This window comes from Crassostrea angulata, chromosome 5 (assembly GCF_025612915.1).
Source record: "Crassostrea angulata isolate pt1a10 chromosome 5, ASM2561291v2, whole genome shotgun sequence".
NCBI lineage: Eukaryota > Metazoa > Mollusca > Bivalvia > Ostreida > Ostreidae > Magallana > Magallana angulata.
In genome coordinates this window covers 47,216,946-47,238,043 of record NC_069115.1, presented here as the reverse complement: position 1 = coordinate 47,238,043, position 21,098 = coordinate 47,216,946, and the positions used below count along the sequence as shown (strand labels likewise).

The window sequence follows — 21,098 nt, the reverse complement described above, 5'->3', positions numbered from 1 at the left end:
CACAAAGGACGATATATGATAAGGGCCTAAAATGGCCCCCTAAAATGAAGATCATTTTAGTGTAATTCTTTGTTTTATTTGTACAGATATATATGCGATGTTTATACATTATGTTCATTTTGATTCAAGTGCCCACAATTTAGAAATATGGAATCATGAAGACAGCCTTTTCCCGCCATTTTTGCATTTTTAACATAAAACAGCTTGTTTTCAAGCAGTTTTTCTTTCAGAAAACATAGAGCGCATGCTTGAACAAACAAAATATTTTAATCAGAGATATAACTAGCCAAGACTAATAACTGACAAAAAAATGTTCCTTGTTCAAGCATGCGCTCTGTATTTCCCATTCGTTTAAAGGTAAGAAAAATGTCAATTTTTGACTGATTTTGATTGAATTATAGAAATAGCGTCACTTCTGACGTCATATACTGCAAGTGAGTGCAAATAAATCAAAAAATAGGTGAAAAATATATTTTATACCAACTCCTCTAAAAAATAACATAACATTTTAATATTCCCGAAACATTTTAAAAATGGCGGATTATGGGGGCCTAATTCAACTCATATATAGTTCTTTGTATCTTATTTTTAGATTATAGGGGCCTAATTCAACTCGTATATAGTTCTTTGTATCTTATTTTTAGAACATTGTTTTGTCAGTGCCATAGTGGAGTTTATTCTGGCATCCGTTCTCGCTTGTAACTTGAATTCTAACATTAAATTTTTTGATAAATTATTCAGAATGCACAAGTTAACCATATTATATCTACAATACAAATAAAATTGATCTCTCTAGATCCCTTTAATGTATGCTTTCTAGAAAAGAAATATTTATTTCATATAGTACACCATTGCCCAGAGAGTATTTAACCATGTTGGCTCTCTTCATTAATGGGAAAGGTAGTTGTTTTCCTTTATAAACTATTGAAAATCCTCATATTTTCTAGAGAGTCTACAGAAATTTTGATTCTTAAGGGATTAAGGTATTTCAGACATTTCATATTCCTTAATTTGAAATCCAATAGGAATTTTGTTCAAATCATATAAAAGTTCAAATTTCCGGTAGAAGTTATTTTACTTTACATAGCCAATATATATATATATATATATATATATATATATATATATATATATATATATATATATATAATATGGCATTTATGGTTTATGTTAAAACGGTTGTGTGTTTGCATCCATTATTGTTACCAAATGTTTATGATTTTATAATTTGTTCATTAACAACCATCTTTTCACCAATTACTATCTCATGTTTATGGCTTCCTTAATGTTCAGCATAAACAAAAGCAATTTGTAAATCATTTTTCTTAAAAAAAAAAAAAGTTATGCACAGTTCATTATTAAAAAAATGAAAATTCCTTTGATTTCATCTTTTATCAAAAATGAATTTGATTGGTCGGTCTGGCTCAGCAAATGTTGTATATGTAGGCTTAGCATCACGGCAATCACCTGTCACTTCAACATGGAAATTTTGCAAAATCTGAAAATATTTATCATTCGAAACAGCGGAAGAAAGATAAATACAAATTGTTCATTGTATATAAATAATATTCAAAATTTACAGTATATATGTATAAGAGATCACATTTAATTACCTTAATAGTAGCCAAATGGATTTCCTGTTCGGCAAATCGCCTCCCCATACAGTTTCTTTTTCCTATCCCGAACGGCAAAACACACATACCCATTTGTCTCTGTTTCTGGGGGTCGTTTGAGTCCAACCAGCGCTCAGGAAGAAACTCTTCAGGGTTTGCAAATTGTTCTTCTGACATCGATAATGTGTTGTTGCCAAACATTACAGTTGTCTGGAGATAAAAGCAAACCAGCTATTGTTAATATTATTTTCAGTAACAGTTTTAAAATGAGGCCGTGCAAAATCTATAATATCTGTATATAAGGACCTTAATCTAATGTCTACGATAGTCTGAATTCTTTAAAGTTGTAGTTTCTACATGTAGCAATGAGAGGTGACACATTTCGTATAGACTGAGTAACCCATTGCTAATTGGAAAATGGAAATTTTTACACAAATTTTTCTTAGTAACACAGTCATTTCTAAATCCTACATGATCACTGTAGAATTATTGCAACACATTTTTTTTATTTTTGTTCAATGCCTATTTTGGCCGATCTTAAAGCAAACGTTTGAGACATGTTTTATGCAATACATGTTCATTAAAATGCCAAAATTGCATCAAGGCAAAAATTACATACATTGTAAAAATAACCTAGCTAGAAGGGATAATATAGAAACCTTCATCATTTTGTACTTTTTATATTTTTTTTTACCGTATATACTAGTTTACATAATTTTAGACAAGGATCTACACACTATAGATATATATAGATATATAAAATACTCAAATTCAATTTTTAAATCCAAAATATTTGGAATATTTCTTTTCGTTTATGACCAAAACTAGCATATTATGTTTAATTTTAAGGCAGATCTGGTGGGTCATTTTTTGGCCATCTAGCCTCCTTAAAGAAAATATTGTTACAATCACAACGAGTAAAAAATCAGCCTGGTGTAGGATATAATTGTCTGTACTATTTCTAAAATTAAATACTGTGGAATCATTTGAATTTGCGGTGGTATTTGAGGGTACCCACTCCACCCCTGCTCCACGAAATTACATCCTCGACGAAAACAAACCAGAAAAGTGTTAGTTTTCTTACTGAAACTGAAAACCGACGCATCAACGAAAAATATCTTCATGAATGAGCAAAATTCCCCAAAATCCACGAAAATTAGCACCCTCGAATGAGAGTGAATCCACAGTAATTTACCGACTGAATGCTACTCACCCCTTTGGGAATCAAATACCCTCCTATTTCAGTATCAAGTTGAAGAACTCTTGCTGTACCGGAAGCCACCGGTGGAACACATCTTTGAGAAAAAAAATTTTTATTTCATTCATTTGCAATGCGTATTCAACTTCATTTAAAAAAATAAGATGGACTATTAATGTTAGAGTTCTAAACCTGAATGATTCCTTGACGCAGGCCTTTAGATAAGGTAAGTATCCGAGGTTTGCGGCAGTGACTGGTGATGAGCCTATGTTGGAAGAAATTTCTGCGTAAAGCTTTGCTTGCTTCTCGGGAGACTTTCCAATCAACCAAAACATCCATATCAAAGCCTGGGATACCTTTGGGGGGAATATAATCACTGCAGTTTGTTACATTAATGTAAGAAAATACACCTTGTACTAAAAAATTTACATTTTAAAGTAAAACTCTTTCACTTTTTCTTAAAATTTCTGATTAAATTGACATGAATTCGGACGGAAGTAGAACGCACACAGATAGTTAGTATATATTTATGAACAACAATCATTGCAATACATGTATTTCTGAAAAATAACTTACACCCAAAACTGGAATGATGTTAAGATCCCAACATGAATATGCGCGCGAATTTTGAGAGAGAGAGAGAGAGAGAGAGAGAGAGAGAGAGAGAGAGTTTTTACCTGTTCTACACCTGCAAACAGGAACGCTGCCATTACATCCGTTATGGTTTGATTGGTTAATCGATTATCTTGAAGAAGGCATTTCAGCACGGTCAGGTCACTTTCGGCTATGTCAAATTCGCCATTTTTACTTTTCTGAAGTAATTCAATTCTTGCTTCCCCTATAAACTTTTCACTTATTCTAAAATTTAATAAAAAAAAATTTAATGATAGCTCCTGTCACATTTATTGTTTGATTTCCGTTTGTCGGAAAGTCCTAGGAAGTCACCATCTTTGTTTTGTAACCTTTAGAAAGTAACTTTTTTCATTGTGTTACATTATTATAAAACATTTAGGAATAAATATCAATTTTACTGGGATATCCATCGCCGGAGAATGAAATATTTAATGAAATGCATTACATAGCCATAGTGGCAAAGTAGACGGAGCTACTTTGAGAAGCCTGGTCACAATTTTGGTCAAAATTTATTATTCCGTTTTTGATATGTAAAATGCTTTAATTGTATGCTTAAATTAGAATGCTTATTCCGACATGGCACCTGATCCTACCTCCAATTTTTTTAAAGGTCTGTGTTGGCCCTGCACCTATTTTGTATTTTTATTTTGGACTACTGTTCGTTATCACCACATGTCCTCTTAATAAAGGCATTTCTAATAGTCAACCAAAATTTGACTATCAGTCTATCACTGGTTAAGCGTTCATATAAGTCAGTTTAAAGTTAAATGAAATTTAAATGAGTAAAATTTCGAAAAAGTAATGAGGAAATTATGACTTAATTCAAACATATATCGCTCAAAATCTGTATGGATGGTTACATCAAATATATTTTCTTACAATAACACAGTATATCACCATCACACATATTTTTCTTTCATTTGTTATATTATCATTAACAAAAATATAGGACATATAGTGTAGATATTCTGATGCTACATGCTGGTCATCAATCTGCTTTACTACATTAACCCAGCTTGAAACCGTGCTATTATACAAAATGTACATATTTACTGTATCACAAATAGTAGCTCTTGAAAAGAGTTTTCCTTATATTTTTACTTGGTTTAATTTTGACCCTCCTCATATGCCCCTAGTATATATGTTGGTCTAGCGGTCACAGTTTGAACAATTTAGATATCTTACTATAGGATATCACAAGTTGTAGCATTGTAGTTCTTGAGAGAACATATTCTTTACTAAATAGTAAACGTTATATGACGTCGATGATCAGTTTCCCGATGAGTTGAGTAGGATAACATAAAATTCAAAGCACTGGAATTGTCATTAAGAAAACACGAGGCGTTCCTCAATTTTATATAATTTTCCTTGATACATGTATTTTATTCCTTATTTATTAACATTTAAACCTGTTAATTCCCAAAAACATTTAAACCTGTTAAATCCCAAAAATTCAGGGTACGTTACTAGACTCTTTTCGGAGCTAGAATATTTCGAATTTTTCTTAAAATAGCATGCAAAATGCATTTGAATGCTTATTGATAAGCCATACTATACATTTTCAATTGAACACTTTTTATCTAAATAAAAAAGAATCATATAACATAAAAATATAATTATAAAATTACTAAGTGGAAATCTTCACATTGTGGAGATAGGAAAATGCAAAAAAAAATGGAAGATAGGTTACTGACTACACACATTACGTACCTATAGACATTATTGGTGGCGTTCTCGAAATCCATGTAGAGTTTTGTCCGCCAAAGTCTATACCATGGCAAGGAAAAGATACTTTGGCCTATCAGTGCCATAAACTGCCTGATGCTGTTCAAGAAAAGTTCAAGTTCAGGGTCGAGATTTTCACTATTCTTTAAAAATCCAATCTTTTTGTCAAACGTCAATACAGCATTTGCTAAGAAAATAAAGATCATCTTTGGTAATTTCTATGGTTAAATTCTAATCTTATAATGTGATTTTGATTGTACTGCCTCATTTGATTGGCTATCCAAATTTATTTATATCGTATGACATAAAAAACTGTCCCAAGTTATATGCTATATCGTGTATCATACGTAGAAATTAAAGCATGCTTTAAATTAAACAATTGCACATGTTAAGAATTCAATCACTTGCATTACCATCAGCAGAATAGCACATAAATGCGAATTTGACCTCGGGATTGTTGTTGCCATATTTTTCTAGCCACGTGACAAGGTCGTCTGCACACTGAGCCTGTGGTTCTATATAGTTCTTTATGATGGTTGGTTTGACACTCTGTTGTGCTGCACTACGGTAACTCTGCCAGTCCGGTCCGTTCCTCGTAAAATCAAACATTATTAATAAAATCAGATTTGTATTCCAATGAAACAAATTGCCGTACAATCGTTTTTGTTTTGTTTTGTGTTTTGTTTGTTTTGTTTGTTTTTTTTAATATATATATTTTGCTTTTGTTTTTTGTTTGTTTTGGTGTTTTTTTTGCGTGTCGCAAAAATGCGAAATAATAAAAAATATGACACTCTTTATTTGCTAAAGTCTTTTTGTGCGATTAAAAAGTCTTCAATAACAAAAAGTACCGAATATATTTCCTACGTAGGCATTTCGCGACGTTTAAGTGATCGAAAGAAAACCCACCAAAAATTAGATTATCGCAGCAATAACCGGTTTTACGGTTATGATTATATATGTATAGAATGGACGTACTGTACACTTAGCATGTTTCTTTTTGTTCGTTTCACGTAAGTTTCCATGATTGGGACTGAACGACGAACTGGATAGGCACCCTCGTTCGCTATAGTTTGACTGATTAGTTCGGGATCGAATAACATCACGGTTTGGTTAGGTCCCAGACGAACTCGCACAATCTTACCATACTGCTTGTTCAGTTCCCGGAAATACAAGTGGGAGCCTCCACTTTTCACTAAAAAATCAAATTTAATCATTTTATAACAATTTAATATCATTTCTGAATCTTTTAAATTAATGAAGACGCCTATTGTAAAATTATCAAATATATATCTATCATATTTTTCAATATATCATTCTGTACAACCATACCACTTACTGATAATTTTTTCTGTCAATCATGCATTTTGAAATTAATTAAAACCCTTTAATTTCTTATGTTTTCAAAAACAATGAAAACTTAAAACAAAGAATAAACTTGGAATAAGGAGCAAATTGAAAGTAGTTTTTAAGTTCAATAAAATTAGCATAGTTTTGCCTTTATGGGGGGGGGGGGGTTGTTTGTTTGTTGTTGTTGTTTTTTTGGGGGGGTGGGGGGGGGGGTTCTGGGGTTTTTTTTTACATTACCTATTTTTTCAATTTTAATACAAGGCAACAAAAATAAATAATAAACTTACGATAAGGAGCAAAATGAAAGGCATTCCCAAGTACAGGCAAATTGTGCATCCCCGTTGGTCCTGGTATATCTGCGAACGGTTTAGGCTGTGCAGGTGTGTCATCTGGCAGGTTCTCCTTAGGCTGTGCAGTGGCCATGGATTGTTTGAAAGAGACAACCACCCCATGCCTCGGTATTGAGAGAAGTTTTCTCATATTTTTGCTGAAAGATATATGTTAATGCTTATTCTACTATTTGTTTCATCACAGAGCAATGGCAAGCGTTACACTGGGCGAGTTTCATTCACCGCGTCATAAACTTCAAATTACTTTACAAATTTTACAAATACTTTAAAGTGGCTTCTTGCAGAAAACAGAACCAACATTAACTTATATGAATGTCATGAGAAAATATGAATGTCATGTGAAAATATAAGTGTCAAGTAGAATAATTAAAGGGTTTATAGTACGACTTACTTCTGGTAGCAAGCAAATTCTTGTCATGATTTGCAAAATTTCTTGAATTTGCAAGATTGATTTAACGCGTGATTAATCATAAATGCACTCTCAATTCTTTCATGACATATATACAGTTGGCAATTCTTTTGATCTTCGTACATGAAATGACATTATATTCGTAATATGATAATTTAAAGTGTTGTTCAAAATATTTCATGGTATAATACCGTATTGGTTTAAACACAAACGTCTTTGGCCTTGTATATAGCTTAAATTATGCATCCTCCTAGAGAAATTATTTACATACTTACCTACCAGATTATCGATTTGAAACAGTATCAAACTTAATTATTCGTTACACTTGGAGACATTAAGGTTAAATTATTGATAAAGATGAAATGGAAATTACAGCATAACCATTTAATTGATGGTTATTTTACAGGTTTAGCGTAAGTCCTACTAGGTCCCTTATTTTTCCATATGGTCATATTGAAGGGTCCGAAAACGTATCGCGAGTCCACAAGACAATTATATCCTAAAAATCAATTTGCCAAAATTCAAAAAATGTGAAAGTTTTCGACTGGCTACCCCCCCCCCCCTTCTTTTGCAAAGTTATACATAACCATAACCAGAGGAATTGTTTTTGCCTGTCAAGATTTTTGATAAGTGTAGCCCCCCCCCCCCCCCCCCCATTTTAATATGCTTCCGACGCCACTAATGTACATGTATATGCATGATATGATATAGCTTATAACTACATTTAAACATTATTCAACTCTGTAAAAAAAATATACTATCTACTTTAATTTCATTGAGTTTGAATGATATCATGTGCTCACAACAAGTTGAATTTTCGATGAAGAGGCAATGAATAACAGCATTAAACATAGCATTAGCTTATCGCCATAAATATCCCTGGCCGATTTGAAGTCATGTAGTGTAATCTAAGGAATCAAGAGCCAGAGAAGGCCTTTTTATTTATTTATGAAGAACATGCATGCATTCAATAGTTAAATATGCAGTCGACACACACGAAAGCACACTCATGCTTCAATTGACGGTTAGTGGTCCAGATATTCTGAAAAAAAAAACGACCTTCACAAACTAATAACAAACAGAATTCTAAAAATAATTGACAGAACGCCATTCTATTCTATAGGAAGGATAGGAATTTACACAATTTTACACTCTCTTCCTTTATTTTCTCTTTTCTTTCTCTCACTCTCTAAACCTATCTCTCTATCGCTTGGTGCTTTATGATTAGCATCGTAATAGATAAATAAAATCATTAACAAGAGACGTTACACTGTTTTTCTACATTCTGCTTCAGGTAAACATTGCACACTCTTGTTTACATTATTACATTTACATTCTGTGTAACGAATTTAAACAATGTTAGCCATGTTTAATGGGAAGACTTGCGGAACAATGTTTATTACATTGTATTTTGATTAAAGCCAAGTCTTAAAAAAATGACATACCTTGAAAAGAAAGCTCCGCGGCCAACTATTCGTGTGAGAGGAGGTTCGATGAATATAGGTCATATCACACTAGCATAAAATCTTGCATGTCTTCAATACACATCCAGGTTGCTTTCGTTTACTTATGATTACGTAGCCATAAAATAGTCCCCCCTGGTGCGATACAATGCATATATTGCATGGAGTAATTTAGATAAAGTTGGCGTCAGAACTGGTTCGAAGGAACACAAGGACAATTTAAAAATAAACAATTTATGTTAATGTTTTTTTAAATGATGATTAGTTCCGACTGTAGCGAGGTATGAATGAACGTTTTGTAGATCAATGACCCATCATACGCCGGTAGGGAGAAACACAGATTTATACGTGATATATCATTGTGTATTCACGTAGCTTAGGCGGTTCACCGTATAATATTGATTTTGAAGAGGGAATTGTAAATCATGTAACATCCTGGACTTGAATTTCATCCATGTTCTGTATGTACAAACCGAGTGGTCGAATTGTAAAAGTGATATACTGGTAATTAATTAGTGACAAAGAAATAAATGCAATAAATACAGGTATATCAATTATAGTGTTGGATCCTTATTTTTAAAGAGTTTTTGAAAGCATGGTGTGATCTATACAATATAATTTCTTGTCATTTTATTTTCTCATCCAATAAAGATCGATTAAATTGTGCATACATCATAATTATACGGACAGGGTCGGGGTTTTTTTTTACTGGGTAGCGTAGATTTATATAGAATCTTGTCAGTTTCCTCATGAATTACAATCGATTTTATATTAAAAGAAATAGAGGAAAAGATACACAGTGGGATTAAATATATCCACATATCAACCGACTGTTTCGCATGCCGATGAGTCTAAATACATGGATCTGTAATTATTAAAAAAAAAAATGCTCTCTTTGGCAGACAAACGAAATACTCATTTGTATTATGACATGTCATTCCTTGAATACAAAATATTTATTTAGAGCTGTTAAAAAAATTTAAGTTCATTTTTTTTCAGCGTGAGAAATCAAATTGTTAATGTCATTTAATTGAGAATAGTTACAAGTTTAAATATACTTTTATATGATTAAATTTCATTATATTTCAATTACTAAAATAATTTGAAATATGGTAAACTCTTTGTTAACAATTGAGATAAACAAAGTTAGGCCTGCAGAAGAAATTCAATAAAAAATTGAAGTCAAATCGGAGCATAAAGTTTTTCTTTTTCTTTTTTGCAAGCAAATGACACCAGAAAAATGCCATGCTAAAACTTAAATAAAAAGTTGAATTTTTTTAAAGTCTTTAAAAGTCAGCCGAGTCTCCATGAAGGTTACTGCCGCAAATTCTGTTGGTTGAAGCGGGTTAATGCCCATGCTTGATTGATTTACCTGAAAGCGGTAAACTAGGTTGGTAAAAAAAAAATTCACTAGCGTAACTCAGTGCTAAATAAAAAAAGATGAGACCCTATACCAATGTAGTCTTATTCATAATAAAGATTGAGATCTTTTGATTTTAGCGTCTTACGAACAGATACATGTAAGAATAATGGGGGGGGGTCGAAATAAAAATCAGAATTAATTTTGAAACCTCGATCTTTTTAGCGCATAAAACGGCATTCCTTTTAAAATTGGGTTTGCCGGACATACATGTACTTAGCTCATGCAATACTTTAAGAATGTTTGTTTTTAGTTACAGAGTAAAATGCTCTGTTTGTTGATTCATGCGGGAATGAAGGCAGTGGCATTGCAGAAAAAATTACAAAATCTGCATTTCGTTATGTTAATTTATGATCGCTATCTTTATATCACGCATAAATCATTTAAGAAAACATTCTATTGTCTACATTTGCATTTCTCTTTTAACAAATTAATGATTTGGTCGTAAAAAGTAAGCAATGGTAACTAAATTATTGATAACGAACATCTATACGTTAGAAATAGCCAAAGTCATCTTATATGAAAAGATTAGTCTGACAGCATCATGATTATTTCGTGCAGTCCATGATTTTTCTAAGGTTGCTGAGGGTTTCGACCGATCGATAAACTGGTTAGAACTGAATTATGTGGATTTTTAAAAATATGTCAGTTTCTAGAGAATGACGACTCACAATCATTGCTCTTAAGAAATAGAAAAAATTATATATGTAAGTATGTGAACACATATTCTATGGTTGATGTGCTGTAATCAATTGCAATAGCACAGTCAATAAATAGTACTTGAAACTGTCCAAAAAGTCGCAAGATCCTGTCTGCGTAGGGAATGAAACACACTGAAATATCGTTAGTTACTCGCTAAGATTTTGCATACCCTGAATTAAGTGAAATAACTGCATGTACATTTATGTGATTCATTTATTTGGTCAGAAGAGTTGCCTCTCTTTTATTTTTCACCCCCCCCCCTTCGACTGCATAGAAATCAGAGATATATATGGTACCTGTAATAAATCTTGATATAATTTTGATTAACTCAACAGTGTTTTTATGGTTGTCTAGTTGTGTCATTGTATTGTTCAGTCGTAATTCTAGAGTATGTCATTTTGCATTCTCTAACTAGGTTTATGCGATCCCCATCAGAAAGCATTTTTGTCCTTTTTCACCAAGTTGTTCGTTTTTAAGATATTCATATGTGCATTCGTTAAGCATGATGGCGCATAAATTTAAAGCAAGAGTAATATATAGTAATACTATTATATTACAAGTGCTACATATATTTAGGAGTTCAAAAATCTAAAAATTATTCAATATTGTTGTTATTGAAAAAATCCATAATAAGCTGGAGCATAGGAACTTTCATAGACTTTTTTAAAAAAGTAAATAGTACTTACTTTAACGAATCTTTTGGTTTTCAAGATTTACGATGAGAAAATAAAAGTAAAGGATGTTTCTCTCGTTTAAAGTATCACAGAAATAGTTAATTTAAAGGAATGTTGTATACGAAATACATTTTTATTAGAATCGGTCATGTCTGGAACATACTGTAGAATAATAAATAAATTTTATTGGCAGTGTAAGACACAAACCGCAATACACACATTTAATAGTAATAATACCAATAATAAGGTATGCTTAAACACAAAGAGACACAACACAATATATGTATACCATATGATATTTCAAATTTGAGCAACCTTGAATTAAACACCGTATGCATGTAGTTGTGCAATAAAGTTCGATTTTATAATTCATATCCATAAATAAAAATTACTTGCAATCAACTAATAATAACATATCAAAAACAAACATAAAACGAAAAAAATATTACCATAGCATATATGTAGAGTAACTAAAAAAAGTCAACACGATGACATTTTTTTATTTATTTAATGAAGCTAGTATGGATGTAAGACAATGAGTTGATCATTTATAAAATGATACAGCTTAAATAAACAGTTCTATATATTTTGTTTTTCTTTTTCATTTAACCGAATGTCCAAGGTCATATCATCACGATGTTTTCTGAAAAATAAAAATAAAATAATAATTTTAGAATATGACAAGAACATCATGTAAATCATTAACAAAATTACTGGAATGTAAAAACAAGGTAATGAAAAAAATACCTTGGTAAGTAAAAGATCACGTGACTTACAGTTTCTCCGGATGTGTGACGTCTTCAATGGTTTGAGGAAGGGGCCTTCCGTTGGTTTCCGGAAGTAGAAGAGCTAGACTCCCAGCAACAGCAGACAAAACACCGAACAGAAGAAGCGGAAGTGGGCCCCAGACAGCCCCGAGATCCAGGATCTGAGGAGCCAACATGCCGCCAATACGGGCGGACATTGAGGATATGCCCATTCCTATGTTTCTGCAACATTTATAACGCCGACATTTGTATCATCTTATGTATTTATTATACAATTGCATTAACCTTCTATATATCTATTAGTTATACTGACTAATTCCTATGTTATAGGGAAATGTCTGTGGTTTATTTTTAATGAATCTAAAATTAAGAATCTATACTCGATTGCCCCCCCCCCCCCCCTTCAAGCATTAGAAAATAAAACTCACTTACGCCATGGATAGTTTGATGGAAGAGTTTTTGCTTAATATAGGTTTGTATCAAATTTTAAATTTACACAGTCATCCATTGTAATCGATTCTGTGAAGTCATTTGACATGTGATGTAGAAATGTAACCTTATCCAATATAAGATATCAATTTGGGCGGAAACATGTCTTTAAAGGTTTCCCTATCTTTTAGCTCGAAAAAAAACCCGATGACTTCTAAACAAAAGAATGTGAGGTTCATGGCACAGTTAAATACCGTCGTTGTACAGAAACATGAAGCAATTCAAACAATGTAGTCCTTACCTGACGACCGTTGGGAAAACCTCAGCTGCCATGAGGTAGATAATGGCGTACGATGCTGTAATACCAAACTTTCCAAGCATCGCTAATGTCACTTTCAATGCCACCAAATCTGAATTTAAAAAAATCTTATCAATATGAAACAAATTTTTCTGAGGGTAGTTTAATAAAAAAAAGAAGAAGGTATTTGTTTACTATGTTTTGCATTTTTTAAGGATAAGATTTCTTTCTTTTTTGTAAAAAAAAAAAAAAAGGAAACACAACAGTTAAATTAGGGCCTTTTAAACATTGCGTCATTTATTACTAACCACCTATCCGGACAAATATTAAATACACTTTTATTAAAACTTCATGTGTTTTTCATAAATGATCGATCAAGACATTAGCAAACTGCTTGCAAACATGAGATTATATACGCCAAATTCAATATAAGTAAAAAAAAATCTTTTTTAGAACGCTACAACAAGTAATCACTAACAAAATTAACAACGCGAAATATAGAAAGCGCCAATATTTACATCCGCAACAATTGCCTTCTTAAAAGAACATCGCCAAATGATTATTTAAAAAATAATCACATTTACCAAAAACCAAAATAAAAAAACAAGAGTTTAAATACAATGCATTCAAGTGAAAATGTTGTGAGGGTTTTTTTTATCGTTTTGATGGATTTTTTTTTCAAAATAATTGCCAATATCCAGTACTCATTTGCCAAAAAAATTGATATCATTCAACTTTAATAAAGTTATAAATATGATGAAGGAAGACTTACCGCTCGGGACAAAAGCTGACGCGATACAACTGACTCCGCCGAAAATCATGGTGATTGTAAGCGGCTTTTTGCGTCCCACCCGGTTAAGGCACAGTACACACATGATGTAAGCGGGGATCTCCACGGCACCCGCGATCATAAAGTTGATGTATGGATCCCCTCCCAAGTTGTCTGTCCCTAGGGCTAGGCCATAGTACACCATTGCATTCACCAACCTAGAGTTACAAGTATAATTACTTCTTTATTACTTAAATGAATACTAAATATTACTATAGACATACTTGGTCTTAGCATGATTATTGGTGCTTTTTAAATATTAGGTGACAGAGGGTGGTTTTTGTATATATTCTTGTATATATATCTTAGATCTTTTTTGATATATTTACCAATTGAACCAGACGTTCAGAGACAGTATGAGCATGCGGAACGGCCGAAACAGGTCAACGAACGTGTACTTCCTGTCGTCTACTGCCTCCTTCTGCTTCTCACTGGGAGACCTGAGATCCTCCAACATGTCCTCTGTGATTGACACCTTGTTGGTCTCTGCTACCTTCTTGATGATCTCTTTGGCCTCTTCCTCTCTCCCTTTGGAGAGCAACCACCGAATTGATTCTGGGAGTATGCTATTATACACAAAATTTAAAATTCTGCAATTTTTTTTTTTATTACTCAGAACATTGTTTTAGTATGAGAATGTTTGCTATTTTCTACACTCGAAAGAAAAAAAGAATGATAGAAGAGAAAATACGAGGAGTAGCTAGATAAAACGTCAATAAAGAAAGATTGACTTCTCCTAAGTCTATCTATTCGCTCTATTAATAACTTTTTTTGGCAATATTTACCATAGATAGGCAGCAAACAGGACAACGGGTAGAGTGATGGCCACTTCGATGTACCGCCAGTCATAAATGAGGTAAGCGACCCCGGACAGGGCCATGTAGCCTATACTGTAGAAACCCTGTATGAGGAACCCGGCCAGGACCCGGTAACTCGGGCCCACCAACTCAGTACCTGGAAAAGACATGGTGTTTTTCGTATTTTCTTTTGATTTGATTTTTCATTGTATTGAGTCTTGTAATTTTGTCTTTTTTTCTAATTACGTTATTTTATAGATGGAGAGTCACTGTGTTATATTGCCAATGCACTTGATTACATTTTTAATTAATTTTTTAAAAATTAATTACATTTAGTTCTGTTCCAACAACAATTTTTTTTATATAAAGTTTGAAAAGATCCTCCGCCAATTTATTTTACAGTTATGTAGTAGATTTTCAATACAAGACAAACAATACATTTGCTCTTTGATTATCATTTTATGCTTATTTGAGCAGTGCTTTTGGTGAGGAATTCGTTAAATCCCACGTTATTTACTAATTGTGAAAGTTGAGTTACGCTTATTTTCCCATCCTTGGACGCTGGGAAATGGGAAGAAATGAACTACTTTATATTTCGTGTCCTTTTGTTTTATATCTTGGAACAAAGTCCTTGAACTAAATCCACCCATACTGATAAATCCTGCAGACATTTCAAACAATTGGTTGAAACGAAAATCCAAACCTAAGCAATAACTAATCGCAGTAAGATCACCACGCTGTGTGATCATCGAAACAAGCATAAGGTCAGCAATGGGAAATAGATAGTTTCTCGTTTATCATAAGGGCAGCCTTATCGAACAACAAGACTCTTCAAGGTACTCTAGGAAGACTTCATATAGAAATACCCTTGAAAATTGATCACGGGGTCATTCATAAAATTAGTTAAAGTTAAAATTTTCTTTTCAAAGTGTCCTAAATTAAGAAATGATATTTTTTTCAGTTTAATTGGTATTTCTCTGCAACGCTTTAATTGACTTTGAACGTATATCATGTGTACATGTATTTAATGGCCATAATAATCCAGTTTATCATCTGTGTCGGTAAATCCAGAATGTTTTGACTAGAAAAAGCTCTTAGTCTAGTCTTCCTAATTGCTTTAAATATAATAATTATCCCTGAAATGTTCCCCTTGTTAACTTGGAGGTTTTTTTCTATGTACACGTACATGTTTTCTGCATTGCAACTCTTTGTTGAATGATTAGAATCAACCAACCATGTACATGTACTTTGCAAAATACAAGATCGCCTAATTTCTAACGGTCAAAGTATCTTTCACTGTATGAAACGGGCTTTCTACTAATTTAAAATATGCATCAAATGTTTTGGTTTTTTTCTAAAGGAGGGCAAAATACATACACATTGTGTAAGCGACCAGAAATAGCCCCGTTTGAGCGGCTCCTTGGAGTATGTAGAACGGAATAAAGACAAACATAGACGGTGAGGCGGCCGCAACACAGCCAACGATGAGCAACATCAGCAACCCGGCAAAGAACATTGGACGGCGACCAAATCTGAAGAAAAAAAAATGAAGTTTTTGAATGTGTCCGGCAAAGAACATTACACGGCGACAACATTTACAAAAAATGTCAGAAAAAGTTTTAAGATTATGTCAAGCGAAAAGAACATTAGATGGCGACCAAATCTAAAGAAGAAAATCGTAAGAACATGTCAAGCAAAGAACAATAACTGAAGAACAAATATGAAGAAGCAATTGAAAAAACGGTTATAAAAACAAGTGGGTTGGCAGATATTAGGTCCTGCGTTGTGTAGAGTGTCTTTCGTAAATAAACTGAATTTTACTCACATGTCTGAGAGCTGACCAAACACCACAGCACCGAGGAGACGGCCAAAGAAGTAGAGTGTTTTGGAGGTGCTGCGAAGCCATGCTGAATCACACACTAGGTAAAACTATCGAAATCATACATACATGTGTAGTAACAAAATATCATTTTTCCTTTACAATTTCAAACAACCACATAATCGTTAAAATAAGAAGGCGTTTTCTTTTTCAACTATAAACATATATATATTATGTTAAAATCAAATTAATGGAGTTGGTTTTTTTTTATATTCTGCGTTGATCAAAGACTATTTATCTCCACGGGGTATTAAAGGGAAAATAATTCAATAGTATCGTCTCTCAAAAACTTCATGTCAAAGCATGAAAATAAACGAGATGTCATGCGCGGATCCAGAAAATTTTTCCAGGGGGGGTCCGAAGGATAATTGTGTTTGCCAGGGGGGGTCCGAGACATATTTTCGCGATAATTTTACTATGTAAATTTAATAAATTTTCATTTTCCAGGGGGGGGGGGGGGGTCGGGACCCCCCCGACCCCCCCCCCCCTTCTAGATCCGCGCATGGATGTCCTTGGTGCTATTCAATTACTAATGTTTATTTTTATCATGAAATACATGTATTCATGTTTCTTATATTATCATTTCTGACAATTATGTTCGGACACTCTAAAAACGTTCTACAAATTCTCCTTGAATTTTCTATGATGAAAAATGTTTAAATGCCTGGTGCATTGAATTCTAATAATCAATGTACCGTTAATTTTATAGTCTCGAAGAAAAGAACGCGCTTTCAATCAAAGAAAAAATTTCAAAATACCTTAAGATTTAAATATAGTTCATGAACAAACTCATCAAAAGATCGCCCGAGAACTTTGTTCTATATCTTTGGTGTATTTTAGATCAAATAGTTCATTCGTATAAGTTACAGGTGTTTTGTCACAGAACAAACAGGAAAGGTTCCGATATATTATGGGTTTACTTAATAATCTGAACAAATAATATACTCGTCTGCCTGGCACGTGAAATTGTTTTGCTGTAGATCTTTGCATAGGCAACCATAGTAGTAGTCAGAATAATAATGGATTTCTTTAAAACTGACGCACTCTTTGGATATTAGATTTCGTTAATCCTTCCGTGGTTTTGTTTATTTTCATCAATATCGATTTTTTGCAGATGTGCGATCGATGATATTGCTTTATCCCGAAAGAAAATCATAAAACCCAATCAGCAATCACCAATGAACTTTGTCACCTTGAGGTCAATGTTTAGATTTTGTCCTGTACTTTTCATCGATTTAAAGGCACCCGCTTCCCAGTCACTGTTTCAGTACCCTTTTTCTTGTTAATTTTTTTTTTGATTATGATTTTTTTCTTCCTTTTTTCTCCTTTATTTATAGGCACATCTTCTATAGATTTAATGTGTTACATACGACTGTTCTCGTGTGACTGAGATTAAATTACAAAATTACACAGTATACAAATAAAACCTTTGCGGTAGTGTTTGCTCTGACATGTATAACCGAATAACCTGACATATATCAGATGTCACAAAATTAAATGATTATATTCTTTTATCATGCTAATTAAGTAGGAAACATGAATTTAATGTAACAGCATAATTAACTATTTCAAAACTAAGTCCATCGTCTGATGTCATCTTTATGCTGTTTAAACCGACACAATTTTGTAACAGTATCCTTGTCTAATCGCTATGACCTACATTAATGTGACATTGACTTTCTTATAGGTCAATGCACTTTCACATAATAACCAGTTTCGGTTAGGTTTTGAATGCAATATATACACACATCTGCTTAAACGATTTCCTTTTCTATTTTGCTTCACCTGCTATATTACTTATTCGATTTTTTTTTCAAATTCAGCGAGGCTTGCTGATAATTATACCGTACTCTGTGTTCATGTCTCTGCAAATCTTTAATTCGTGTTTGGGATAAAATCATGTAAATCATTATTGCGTTTTCTCTGCTTGTGACAGATGTGTCTTAAAAAATTGCAGTGTATAATACGAGCATGTATTATACATAGAAGCGTTTAATGTACATGTATTAGCCTACTCATCCTTTTTGGAGCAATTAGAAGATGTCAATTATTATTAAAGTTAATTAAATGGTCAGTTATTTGGTACCTGCGTAACGATAGTATCTCCGTAAACCTCACGAGAGAATTCCCAATTCGAACATGACACTTTACTAAATGATACATTGGTTTCTCCAGACGACAGTTCTTGGAATGTATAACTCCCATTGCTAACAGAGTTGTAAACTTCATCCGGGTTGTAAATTTCACAGGCATCTTCGTCTGCTCTTCTGAGATAGGAAGCCCAATGGTCTAACGTGACATTTTTGGCACCGGAGGCAGAAGACAGATTAACATATGGAACTTGACATTTCTTTTTCGGATTAGCGCCAACGAATACCATATTCATGGCATGAAAGGCGCATACGATGGACACGAGACATATTAAAAACAAACGGGTTCTTTGGTAATGTCCAAGCTCCCCTAAAGTTTTCAAAAGTTCGTCGAAGTGCATGGTATGTAATCCTAGCCGGCCAGTTACTTAGCCAGGTTTCAAATGAAGTTAAAGATTGAGTTCTACTGCAGTCAACCGGATTATCATATTTAAAATCCGCTTGCGTCGAAATCAGTCACTTGCTATCGGAAAACTATAAGGGTCGCACAGGTATTCATAATACAACTCAAATGTCCCAAGATACGTAGATCAATTTTTGTGTGGAGATCCGGAAATTAATAATATTAACTCACAAGAAGCGAACTCGCGTGTTAACTCAAACTATCGTTAAGCGGGGTTGTCACAGCAGTCTTAATATCGGACGATTATTTGCCACAGTGCATTGGTCGATATGTCTTGCCTGACTACGCAAGTATGGAGAATGGTTTTTTCATTAATTTTAAAAGACACTATAAAAATAACTTACGCTGTCTAGTTATGTTTGCATCCATTACTTTTAAGCCTTTACTTTTCGTGACATTTAACCTAATATTCGATAAACAAGTTGTTTTTTTTAAATTTAATTTTACAATATGCGCGTGATATATCAAGCATAGAATCCTGTTCCAGATGTAGCGAAGATTATATTGTATCTTTTACGTTTAACACTCAACAATGAATGATTTCGAGTGACTGAAAATTAACGTCGGTATTTACTATTTACACAGTAGAGTTGATACTGTCACTTCACTAAGATAGACAATAAACTTAAAGGGAAATGTTGATTTAGTAAATACATGCTGAATTACATGAGTGTGAATTTTCTTCCGGTATTTGATAATATTCCCTCTTCTCCACAATGCATATACGGAAAGAAATACAACTGCATACCGCAACTGACGAGTACATACATTATCAGATGACATTCTGACCTATGCGAGGATCTAGAGGGCGAGGCCCAGATTGAATGGATAAAATAAATTCATTCAATTTACATAGTAATTTACAGAAAAAATAATTCTGGATCCACGCATGTTGTGTATTTATTTAAATGGGGGTGTGTGTGTGTGTGTGTGTGTGTGTGTGTGTGTGTGTGTGTGTGTGTGTGTGTGCGTGCGTGCGTGCGTGCGTGCGTGCGTGCGTGATGATTAAGCAACCCTTCATAGTAAAATAAGCATTTTTTTATCATAATATTGTCGAACCTTGCTATGTAATAACAAGAGACACTCAAAACCCGATGCCTCTTTCTCAGTCCTTTTCAAACAACAGAGGAGACGATGAAAGAATACTGAATCACACACAAGGTCAAACTATCTAAAAATGTATAGATATATGTATTAAGATTGATAGCATTAATTAGAGTTCAGTGCCATCTTCAAAACATTAATTTTAATGTTTCAGTATTTCAAATACTTGATCAACAAGCCCTAAAGAATCCCATAATGCTAGGTTCTCACTGTCGTGCGATCTGCTACCAACACCACTACTGAGAAATCGTAACTTATCGTGGAACTTTATGCGAAATGATACGTCCTGATGGGCTTTGTTGAGCTTTGATACGGTAAAGCCACGATGGTCGCATTTTAGGTGAAGAAATCTACTACGATCTCATTGCCTGTTCATAAACGATAACCTGTACGTTATGATAATTTTGTCAAGAAAATCCAAATTTCCGACTGGATATCGGTTAATTTCTTGTAAAAACACGTAGAAGAGTATACATTATATCACAGGCAAAATGGGTTTAAACTTATTGTTGTATATGTCTCACCTAAAAGTTTTCATATTAATCATTAATATTTAAACGTTTAAATATATTCAGTATCAGATATACGTTCGTGAAATCAACTTTAAAGTTGTACATTTCAAAATTTAAGATCGTAAAATTAACTTTTAAGTTGGAAAAATCAACTTTAAAGTTGAAAAAATCAACTATAAAGTTGGAAATTCCAAGATAAAAGTTGGAAAAACCAACTTTAAAGTTGGAAACTCCAATATTAAAATGAGAATTCCATGATTAAAGTTAGACAAATCAACTTTAAAATTGGAAAGTCGATGGAATTCCATGGAAATGGAAATGGAAAAAAATTAAAGTTGGAATTAAAAAAATTACAGCATGGCACTCATACGCTTTCGTAGTGTCCAACGATCAATG

General features: G+C 33.2%; 1 protein-coding gene across 1 annotated transcript; it reads right to left on the bottom strand.

Annotated features, from left to right (window-relative positions):
- Window positions 1–1,369: 1,369 nt before the first annotated feature.
- LOC128183319 (uncharacterized) lies at window positions 1,370–19,358 on the bottom strand. The gene is made up of 18 exons (XM_052852280.1): window positions 18,620–19,358; window positions 16,480–16,583; window positions 16,032–16,186; window positions 14,643–14,811; window positions 14,187–14,423; window positions 13,801–14,015; window positions 13,032–13,140; window positions 12,311–12,523; window positions 12,145–12,177; window positions 6,804–7,003; window positions 6,145–6,361; window positions 5,583–5,761; window positions 5,155–5,356; window positions 3,489–3,669; window positions 3,004–3,167; window positions 2,827–2,908; window positions 1,614–1,823; window positions 1,370–1,498 (listed from the first exon to the last, which is right to left on the bottom strand). The coding sequence occupies exons 1-18, from the start codon at window positions 19,022–19,024 to the stop codon at window positions 1,385–1,387; spliced, it is 3,189 nt and encodes a 1,062-aa protein (XP_052708240.1). The 5' UTR covers window positions 19,025–19,358; the 3' UTR covers window positions 1,370–1,384.
- Between the last annotated feature and the right edge of the window lie 1,740 nt (window positions 19,359–21,098).

What these genes read in the sequence shown, in the direction of transcription:
- LOC128183319 (XM_052852280.1), bottom strand. Translation starts at nt 19,024, where the DNA reads ATGCACTTCGACGAACTTTTGAAAACTTTAGGGGAGCTTGGACATTAC. An exon ending in GTCAGCTTTTGTCCCGAGCG is followed by an intron (nt 13,141 to 13,800) that starts GTAAGTCTTCCT and finishes TTTTAAATTCAG; the next exon opens with ATTTGGTGGCATTGAAAGTG. An exon ending in TATGTGCTATTCTGCTGATG is followed by an intron (nt 5,357 to 5,582) that starts GTAATGCAAGTG and finishes TTATTTTCTTAG; the next exon opens with CAAATGCTGTATTGACGTTT.